Source organism: Morone saxatilis, unplaced genomic scaffold (genome assembly GCF_004916995.1).
Source record: "Morone saxatilis isolate NCDOM2014 unplaced genomic scaffold, NCSU_SB_2.0 Contig8, whole genome shotgun sequence".
Classification (NCBI taxonomy): Eukaryota; Metazoa; Chordata; class Actinopteri; family Moronidae; genus Morone; species Morone saxatilis.
This window is the reverse complement of record NW_023340257.1, coordinates 3,991,652-4,003,397: the sequence shown is the minus strand read 5'-3', so window position 1 is coordinate 4,003,397 and position 11,746 is coordinate 3,991,652. Positions and strand designations below refer to the sequence as shown.

Here is an 11,746-nt window from a genome sequence, read left to right as displayed (position 1 = left end):
GAAGGTATTATCATTTGAGGTGAAAAATGATCATTTGTGTGTGTGTGTGTGTGTGTGTGTGTGTGTGTGTGTGTGTGTGTGTGTGTGGTATATCATTGTGTGTCATTGGTTTCCATGGTAAACAATGGTATGGTCAAGCAAAACCTCAGCAAGACCTCATTATTTCCCTGCCAACATCATGAAAATGAAACGAGCCATTTGGAGAAAAACGCACAGATGCGAGACCCAGTAGGAGGCAGACACACAGACAGACACACAGAGAGACACGCAGACAGATTCAGGTCCAGGGCCAAACGGTCGACAGACAGGCAGTTGTTTACTCCTTGGTTGTCAGTCAGCATCTTGCCTGGTAAAGCTTTTTTGGCGTGCTGCTCCTAAAATCAGTGGATGTCTGTATTGGACCCTCTCCAGCGACTTTATTAACTTCAAACAGTATGAGGGCAAAACTGGAGGGCAACATTACCTAAAGAGACTTAACCGCCCTGTCACTCTTCTATATTGAGGGGCTAACATGTTATAGAGCATAATAGTTTTTACATTTTATCAGTGTTTCATTTTTCTTTTGGGATAGTAAACTGTACCCAGCAGATCAGTACAATGATGCTGAGCTGTAACTTTAAAGCTGCACTAATATGCCTAATTAGCAACGTATCAAATGAATACATGTAATGTGAAATGTGTCGCTCCAAGAGACAAACCCACAGAGAATTATCTGAGAACTCTGTAGTTCCCCTCCTCTAAGCTCTACGAAGTGGTTTAGCATCTTTAGAGCTTTTTCACATACAGCAGCCATTTGACAGTAAGGTAAACACAGGTGTTACACTAATTAAGATCCTTTTCCATGCAGCAAAGGGCCGCAGGTTGGAATCCAACCCAGGCCGCTGATGCAGGACTCTACCAGATTATCTAAACCAAGTTATCTGGTGGTAAAAACTAAACCATACTGAACTACAGAAGAGTAACTGTGATGGATGTTTACAGACAGTTTTAATAATTTTACTGTTGCCTTATTTTTCTCTTGCACATATGCTTGGCTAACCTGAGGGTTTGTTTGCTACCTGTTCCTTGCCCCATTGGACTACATAGTATCTGGCTGTCACTGGCCATGGGCTCTGATTATCTAACAGTGATATTTGAGGATACTGCTGGTGTGTCCTCAAGACCTGTTGAGTTTCTCTTGCTCCATCTGCTTCTCTGTCTCCTGGCTCACTCTTCATACTCAGAGTACGACTTCAATCAAACGCAGCTGACGGGCAAATAAAGCAAATTTCTTTTTAAGGAGACACGTCTCGTCCTTATGTTGTCCACAAAGTAAGCCTGCCCTGAGAATATCTGTTGTCACGCTGTTTACCTCACAGTTCTCTCTGCAGGGGTCCCAGACCTTGGTTGTAAAGCAGAGAGGAGAGCATGTCTTCTGGCTGCTCCACACGTTCAGCTGTGCGGCTGCCTCATTTCGGACCACTGAGTGGACTTGTTGAGCACACTGAAAGGAGCTGTTGTTAAGCAGCCAGACAACGAACAGTGAGCCTTGTTAATCCTGCTTCTTTTTTTTTTGTGTCTCGCAATCACAACTACTCTCGCTGAATAGACAATGACAAACTGCCCGCCAGTTGATTTACATTATATATTTGTTCCTTCCTTAACAGCAATGATGGCTATTTCCACTATTAAATTGTCCTTTTTCAGATTTATATCACTGTGGTCTGAGGAAAGAAGTTCAGATCAGATCCAGAGGTAGAGCTGCCAGGCCCAGCTGCGTCTGATCACGCCCCCGTTCTCGGCCCAATACACCCTCAGTAAGGCCTGAATCTGGGAGGTTTTTTAATGTCTTCATCCAAAAGAGACAAATCATAGTAAAGATGCTGTTTGTTTAGCAGAAGATAGCAATATTTCTTTCGGAGGATCATCAACTTCTACTTTTGCTACTGCTGATAAAAAAATCTAGGCCTCAGTGAGGAGTCATTTCTCTTCCTCTTTGTGCATCTTTATTCTTCCACAAACAGATAAGAGTCTAAAATATCTGATTCATGATGTTGGCAGCTCAGCCATGCTGTGTGTAACATTAAGTGGAGATTAACTCAAACTGTGGGAGAAAATACTGAACAATGTTACAATGTTGGCCTGATGAAGATACTGTCGAGCCAAAGAGAATGTGTAACACATATGGGAGATTATCTCAAACACATATCTCAAAGTCAAAGCGAAATTGGATTTCTCCTCACTTTTTGTTTCAAAGAAATGATACTGCAGCTATTGTGCATATCTTTCTATTTTTATAGACGATAAAACAGTTTATAGACATATCTGTGTCTAAGCTCCAGACCTCTGGGCGGGTATATGTCACTGCAGCAGTTGACTGACATCTGAAAGAAAGCGTTGCTAGGAGATGTATTTCCGTGGTGCGCTACTACCCGGAGCGTGTCATAGCCCTGTATAGCCTACATACAAGACATTTTTCTTTTTCAGCAAGCCCACATAGCACTGGTTATGTACCATTAGTGATTTAAACTGCCTCTTCATTTAATGGCAGGGCCCATTGTACGTTTAGGTTTGTATTCCATTACAAGCAAGCGAGGCCTGCTAGCCAGTCCCACGTCACCTTTTGTTCATTTGTTCATGTTATTGAACAGCGGCTGAGTCATCGGCTGCTCCTGCACACTGAGGCAGCAGCTCAGTACGCTGTCAGCTCCTCAACTGAACCTGGTGGTAAACCTTCTGGGCTTGCAGGTTTAGTACCAGGACTACGTTCACACTGCAATAGTCTACTTGCCAGCAACGTGGACCCAGAAATGTTGAGTACCACAACGTTTTATGTTAGAAATGTACAGTATGGGTCCCCAGCATTTAGAAACTGCCAGATGCTAACTTGCATATGTTTGGCAATTAGCATAATTAGCATTAATCACCTATATGAATAATATTTCAGCAACTGACATATACAATACAATGACACGTTATTGACATTAAATACATTTTGAAAGTATGAAATGGCTATTTATACCAGAATTGGCCATATCTCAACTCCAGATGGGTCAAATTTGTTAAAAAGTTATTCATATACATAATATACATTGGACCAGCATTTTAGAATAAAGAAAGCTCAATGTCACTGATGTGAATGTTCAGACGTAATATTTCGTGGGTTTTTTTGGCGCGCAGCTTTTTGTCATTGACCTGTGTCTTTCCCGCTGCAGTTATGTATCAAGCATATAAATAACCTCAAAATTGACAAATAATGAATCAAAATCAGTAAACCAGAGGTACACTTTCAGTGTAAATGGAAATAAAACTCAGACCTGTATCTGAAATGGATCACGTATGAAAGTGTCCCTAAATCAGAACTGAAAAGATCAGGTTTTGTGTGTTTGTGATGTTCACACTGTCATGAAAAAACAGATCACATATGAGCCTGCTGTCTGAACGTATCAGATCACTAAGCTTAGAGAAATTAAATCATAATAATTAATAATCAGGTTATGTTTCATGCAGATTTATTTCTGCCACTACAACCATCTTTGTGGAAATCCCATCAGTGCTGTGTTTACGCCTCCATTTCAGGGGTGGAGAAATTTGAAGTAGCGTGGCCTCTAGTGGAACAAATAATCAGCCTCTGTTGACATGTCTCACCCTATTATTTGCATGATCCTTCCCTGAATTCATATGCAATGAGTAGAGAGGCGCACCCTGCAGACACTCACACAAACTGCGACTGCTGCGTCTGCTTTATAAATGTATTTGGGGCAGAATGTGTCGACTCTGCGCCTGACAAACTGTGTTTTGTTCATCTCACTTGTGCAGCGTGATGAACATTTTGGTCCCTGGAGAAATTTAAAATTTGCAACCTGTATAAAATCAGTTTGAACATACTGATCGGGAGACATTGAGAAACAACGAAAATAAGTTCTGCATTTAATTCCAATGATAAACAAACGTTATGAACAAAAATACTCTAACTCAGAGTTTTGAACATTTCCGTCACGTTAAAGATCATATGGCAACTGTCCCTTTAACTGTGGACACCTGTGATGCACAAAGCTAAAAGCAGCAGACCAACCCCAGAGTAACACTGCTGTTACACAGTGGGAACAGAGAGCTCACACACGCACGCACGCACTTACGTACAGACGCTGACTACCATCCACAGAGCAAATGAACAAATCAGACATACACACACGTTTAACACACAGGTGAAGGAGACAAAAGCATACCTCAGTTGCTACAGTTAATGATTGTGAAGACTTTAAGAAGTCTGTAGCATGCAGAGTCAACAGTATTATTTGTGGCGCACACACACACGCCCAAGGGAGAGAGGTATTTTCCATTACCATCAGGATTTATCCTTGTAACTATCCATGAAGGCTACAGTTAGGTGTGGTGGGAGGTTAAAGATAATAAAAGACCATTCTACAGACAGATTATAAAAACAGACTCACATTAATAGACAGACTCTAAAGACCTTAGTAATAGTGAGATGTATTCCTGTGTGCCAATATTCAATTACGGCAGGATTAGTTAGAAATCTCTCTCTAACCTGTCTTTGAGTTCTTTGAGTCTCGCTCTCAATCTGGGTCTGTGTCATCAGCCTTAACTGAGGGCCGCTTACCGGAATTAAATTGTGGTGTTTTTTATGGTGTAGCAGGAAATGTTATCCAGCAACAGGAACCAGAGCTACATTGTATTTTGCCTGTTTGGAGTGACTGACGGCTAAACTCTTCACTGCCTCCACCCAAACTGACACCAACATTAAAAAACAACTACACCTAATTATCATCTCACAATCATTGACAGTAAATATAACTATATAAATATATATATATAGAGAGAGAGCTCACAATGGACAGTTATTGAAAAAGTAGATCAAAACTGATGCAGCAGAACCACAGATATCCTCTGTCTTCCTACTTGTCAAAGCCAGAGAAGTGACATCACTTGAGGCAATGTACCAGACCACTTGTTAAAAGAATATCTAATCTCACATCAGTGAAGATTTAAAGTCCTTGACTAAAACAGCTGACTAAATTTTGGTTCCTGCTGTCCACTGTACATGACTGATGAATTTCATGAGATGTGGTATATTCATGTGTGATACTGTACATGCATTTTCCCAATAATTTTGCATGCTTAGTGCTTTTGCACACATAGCTAGTTAACACTAGCTTAAATACTGCACTGACCCATATGTAAGCCCAATTACAACTCCAATTATAATTAATATTTTAGGCAACTTTTAAATATTTATGTCCAAGTCAGTTTAATTAGTGGATCCATCCAGTAAATGCAATTTTTTTAGTTGCTCCAGTCAAAAGGGAACTTTTGTTTTACAGATCCACATCTCTAACCCTTTTGGTGTGAATACATAATGACATTTAATTGTTTTAAGTCCTTGAGAGTAAGAGGAAAATAGCCCAGGTTTTCTGATGTAATTACTAGAATATATTACATAGGCAATTATGGTGAAGATTGGACCCACAGTAAATGAGCTGGGCCCATTTCTCTGCTTTAATCTACTTTGTTGATTGCAGAAGTTAATTTGGGCTTTTTTGTTAAACAAATTTTGGGAAAAAGATGAGCCCACAGGATACAGAAAGTGGACGGAGCTTTGTCTGTGATGGGAAATGGGGACAGTTTTTCATAAAATTTAAAAAGGCAGAATAACCAATGCGGTATAGAATTTGAGTACACTAACGCCCAATTCAGATTGGATTAACGTTTCAGGGGCAAAGACAAAAAGAAAATAAAGACCAAAGCTTCCCCAGGGGGGTGCTGGAGAGTTGAAGGGGAGGCAAATATACTGCGTGAGGTGAATTTGAGTCAAAAATCAAACACATACTGACATCATTCAGTGTGACTTAAACTTCCTGAGGATATTATCATCTCTGATGTCCATAAATCTGCTAAGAAATTTCACTCACACTTCAGAAGTTGCCTTTAAGTCATCACATTTTTAGGTTTTCTTCATTATTAAAGTAATCCAGTGTAGTTGTCTGTATATTCGTGGGCACACTGCAAACAGGAACTGCTCACGCTGATTCGACATACTTTTAATGGCACCACTTGCAAAATGTAAACACAGGCTAAAAACAAGGCTCATAAGAGAATACCAGTACGTATCTGTAGCTGACGTTACAATCACCTAGAGTGATGAGCTTTTACAGCGGCTTGCTCTCCTGATCGCTTCTATTGGTTCCCAAACCAGGGCTGTATGTTGCAACTTGTCTCCAACTATCAGATTAGCGAAGACTTTTTTGACTTTCCTTCATTTTCACATCAAAGTAAAATGTCCCACTAAGCTGATAAAAAAGTAGAAAGACAAGCAGCTCTTTACAGGGAAAAAACTCAGAAACAGTTTGTAAAAAAACCAAACAGTTCTAACAATTATAACACTGTAGGTAATTGTGTCTTTAATTATCCCTGGGGAGGGGCTGAAACATTACCCATATACACGCTCTGGACAGGATTTAAACCAGCGACCAGAACAGGTGATGTTAAAATCAACCCCACCTCCCTCTAAAGTCTGAGTGGAGCTTTAGAAACATCTGACCTGGCTTCATCCATCGTGGGAAAAGAATGATGACGTTAAGGGTTTTCAGAAGTTATTGACCAAAACATAACCACGCTGGTGATTGAAAGGCGCCACAAGAACCCACAAAACTGTCACAGACAACTGAGCGGGCTGTCAGTGGATGATGTCGTTATAGTTTTATAGTTACTTTTGTTGACTCCGAGACTGGCTGACGCAATCAGCACGAAGACGTGTGTGTTGGTGTGTATTAGTGTGTGTTAATGTGTGTAGGGAGGGCATTAATAACGTGTGTTCCATGCAAAAAGGTGATTCAATCTAATCTCTTGCCCTGAGACTCAGAGTAAATGGGGCCTGTCTCTCCTCTGGCTAATCACTCTGACTGGAGTTCATGACAGCCTGAAGTACCAACTGCAACGCGGCGTTGATTAAATCCCATCCACCAGCCCCGAATTACTTAAGATAATTACCAATCTCATTTTCATTTTCATCACCAGCTATTATTTAATTCCATTATAGGTGAGATACACCTTTAACGGCAAATGTTTGAGCCGGCTATTTGATGAGACATGAGCGACTGATCCTTTCTATTGGCTGTGAAAGCACTGACAAACACCCAAACAGACTCCGCGGGGATCCAATCTTATGGCCCATACTGAATTGTTGTTTTTCCCTCTCTACACTTGTGCAATTGTTTTGTAGAGGAGGTTGCACCTGGTGTTCATGCTAGCAGCTGAGGAGGAGAGATTTTCATTTCCTACCAATCCTCCATTCACACAGCAGTGGGAATCCTCTCTCCAAATGTGTCCTGCTACAATGTCATTTTTCTACCATCTTCTCCCACCAGGATGCATTTTATAGCAGGTCTGGAGTTGATGTTGTGTAGCATCACAAAGTGATCAGGTTTACAGTAACAGCAAGACAGAGGAACAGAAGAGTATTTTCATCCCTTTAGAAGAATCATTAATATGGTTATTATGGATACAAATGTGTCTATATTGCAACTTTTTATCATGCTTACATGGTTGATTTATTTCAGGAGCAATATCAGTGAAAAGAAATATGGGTTAAGTTGCTTTACACTATCAAATCTGGTAAAATCACTTCAAATCTCTCATTCTTCATAATTCAAATGTTCTAAAGCCAAATTAGTGCACTGATAATGTCATTACCTCCAACATGTTCCACACTTTCTCTCAGTGTGCGAACAAATGTCACTGAAACAGCCTAATAAAGCAATAACTAAGTGGAAGTTCAATATTAAGACACCTACAGAGCCATAATGTGACATTCTCTCTCTATAATGTCTAAACTTCTAAATTTAAAGTGCAAATGATCTTGCCTGCTTTCGGCTGTTTTGGCACACAGTGGCTCTTTGTCTGGAGCAAGATTATCATCTTCTTTGTCTTCAGTAAAACTTAATTTTCTTCCACTTTGGTCAGTTGGTAGATGGCTAACATGGAGGTGTGCTGATGAAGTTGCCACACAATTACATGGTCATTGATCCTGTAGGGCTTACTAACACAAATCCGCCCTCTGGCTGGACGTTGGAATACCAAGGCATAAGTACATGTGGTTGTTTGTAGCTGGTATAGTCGTAAGGTTAAGAGTTAAACATATACTACAGGAATTTTAATGTAGCTAGCCTCAAGGAGTGAGCTCACTGCTCTCTAATGCCATACCTCCAGATTTGTTTCAAAACTTGTAGTCTTCAGCCCCAACTGTTGCTGACTCAAGTGACATCACTTAAGGCAATTAATCCCATTTTGTGAAGCTCCCTCTGGGGGCACAAATGGCCTCATATATTATTTCACATGATGCTGTAGTACTCCACCAACACAAGTAAAATTGGAGTTTTCTCCAGTAACCAGTAATAAACTGGTACCATTTGATTTCTTTGCTAATGTTCCATTAAAAGGTGAGCCAAACCCAGTTTAGCTTAGGTTACAGTTAGATAGTTGGCTACCTTGCCTTGAATCGCTCTCGGCTAGTAGAAAGCAATTGTTAGTTATACACCTTTGCTTTGTACATCATTAATTGTTGGCTAAAATCAACACTGTATGTCATACTTTAGCTAGGATTGGATTTTTGCTGAAAACCAATCCCAAAACCTTTCCATAGAAATCAGTCCACAGGCTGTTACAGGCAACCGAGAAAGTCTGGGAAGGTCTGATTTTAGGGCTGCACAATTAATTGAAATATTATCAAAATTGCAATATGCCCAAACAATTTCACACCATCATGATTTTAATATTTTTTTCAGTGAAAATTATTCAAAAATGATCATTTGCATACTAATCGTGAATCATATCAATATCTGCCAAAATAATCTCAATACGCATTTACCATATTGTGCAGCCCTAAACCCAAGTGATAAATAAATAAAGTAATATGTAAGTGCCTCAGAATGTATATGGCAATGTATACTGGGCACCAGAGAGCACTGTCTATGTTATGGTTTACCCTGCAAATACATTACATTAAATTGAGGAAGCTTTCAAAATATTGCTTCATTAGGACTTCATATCTCATTTGGAGGACAGCTTTCAAAAGCCTGAATATAATTGTTTGCTGGCTATACTTTACAGAGCTGCAGAAACATATGGATTAGCTGTTCACTTTTCATGACTGATTTGCATATTGTTTCACACTGCTGTGTATATCAAATCCATCAAAATCTCCATTTTCATTTGGCTGCAGGCCTTGAAAATGAGGCTTTTACATAATGCAGGTTCAAAGAGGAGTGTAGAGAAAGTTAACTGCTGCAATGCATAGTGAATAAAAATGACAGCCACAGTACAGATAAGCAACATTTCACTTTGTGATTGGTATAAAGCCACACTATAATGCTTACATAATAACACAAATAAAAGCACAACTTAGGCAACAATGAATGCATAAATATGGGAACTATTTGACAGTAAGAGGGATACAAAAAGGCAAAAAGAGACACTGAAGGTGGCACAGAAGGAACTGATTTCATCTCCAACTGTGTCCCTGAGAGGGTGAGAAAATAGAGACAGAGACATCAGTGGATTTTTCCATGGCATCCAAAGGGGCAGCAGATGATGACACATTGGTGACACACTGAGATGTTAACGAAAACAGAGGCACATACTGTCCCATAGTCCCATAGTCACACACACACACACACACACACACACACACAGGCACACAGAGACGCACACAGGCACACACAGGCACACAGAGACACACACAGGCACACAGAGACACTCACCAGGCCTGAGGTTTCCTCTTGAGCAGGCCCTGTCTCCTCCACTGAGAGTGAGGGCTGAGATGGTAGGTCAGCTGACGACAAACCTTCTCCATGGCCCCGAGAGAGTCGCCCTCCTGTTGGAGACACACAGACCATCAGCTCAATTACAGAGGGCTGTCAGGTGATGAGAAAAACCTTCTGGTGGCCACACTGCAGGGATTCAGCTCTACAGTGTCAGTGGGGAGAACAGCTGGTTGTGTATCTAAGCATTCAACAGAATAACATGGATATGATTAACCAAAGTGTGTTTTTATAAAGATCTGATTAGCATACTAGCAAGTCTAGATGGGTCATGTTTTCACACAGAGTTTGACTTTGGTTTTAATGTCTAGTAAGTTCTGAAAGATGATCATATAAGTAAAGAGCCGCTGGAACAGCCTGCTGGAGGATCTGGGAGAAGCTGGAAGTGTTGACATTTTTAAACGAAAACTCAGAGTCTACCTCTTCAGCCTGGCTTTTAACTAAGGAATGGTTTTTAAACATTATTTACCCCTTTTCGCTCAATAATTGTATTTTTCTTTTTCTACTTTCTGTTACTTTATTTGAACCATTTCTTTATAATACATATGTATATATAAATATTTATCCCTCTTACTGATGACCTATAGAATAAATTGTCATTTTTATCATTGTATTACATTTATATATAAAAAAAGTTGCGATTATTTTGACAAATATTGTGATTGTGATATGATTCACGATTACTGGGAAAGATAATTTTTTTACCCTATTTTTTTATTTTCATTGATTTATACTAATTTGAACTTTATCAAAAAAATGATAGGCTCTTGCGATTTGGATATTGCACTTGGCTATAGTGCGATTTCAATTATATTTTGATTAATTGTGCAGCCCTACGTTTAACAAATATAAAGAGTTTGTTTTATTGATCTATTGTGTTTAATATTTGTAGCATAAAGAGAATTTACAACACTTATTAATGAAACAGGAAGACCTTTCTGGGGATTTGCATATTAAATAAAAACACCTCAATTCCAAATGGACATATGTATAGCTATGATTGTCTGAGATATTTCATGCATCAGTCATCCCTTATTAAGATCATTTTATAATCATTAAGACTATTCTGTAGAAGAGCAACAAGTAATCATCTTCCCAGTATGGTCGTAATGCAGGCGGTACAATAAAATCCTTCAAAGGACCTGTTACCTGTCAATCGTTCAGACAATCCAACATAAATAAGTGACAAGTATAAGTTTTGCATACCAGTTGTGTTATGTAACAGGTATAAGGCTTTGGCGAGGGACAGGGAGAGGAAACGTCATGTTGGACACGACATTATCACCGAATATGACAGAGCAGTGAAGTGTAACAGCAGCAGCAGACAAGAGAAAGACACAAGGCTATAATTAAAGGATTTGAGCATCACTGGAGCAAATAAGTGACAAACACACCTTCTGTCAATGTCGACTTTCTTAAATGACAGGACACACACACACGTACAACATGAGGCTGGGGAATTGAACGCTACATGGTGCGCTGATTGGCTGTGTCCATTATCGCTCCCTATTCGCAACCTAGTGTGCTACACCACATTCACTTTGTGCCATTCAACTTGAGTGTCTGAACTGCACTTTACTGTGTAATGTAATGTAGTGCACCTAACATTAATTCACTGACATGGAAAATGGCATGTGCAAAGCATTTACACCACTCTCACACAATGACATGATTTGCCTCAGCACCTCAGATGACTGACATGGAAACTGTCTTTATGTAAAACTACCTGTGCTGAAATAAGAATAAATTAGATATGTCCGACATGTCAAATTCCCACTCCGTATAAAGAGTTTTCATTGTATAGGGAGCAGTAATGAGGAAGCAATTTCAGACAAGAGTTACGACACACCGCTTCATCTCTACCCATCTGCCTCAATGTCACCACAACCCTCAACTGTATCATAACTGGATATGTGTGTGTGTGTGTG

General features: G+C 39.7%; 1 protein-coding gene across 1 annotated transcript in view; it reads right to left on the bottom strand.

Moving 5' to 3' along the window:
• lrrc75a (leucine rich repeat containing 75A) overlaps nt 1-11,746 on the bottom strand; it is a gene marked incomplete in the record, with an annotated part of 55,242 nt that overhangs the window by 17,593 nt on the left and 25,903 nt on the right. The window contains 1 exon segment of the mRNA XM_035679723.1: nt 9,759-9,871. Coding sequence (XP_035535616.1) covers nt 9,759-9,871 — 113 coding nt within the window.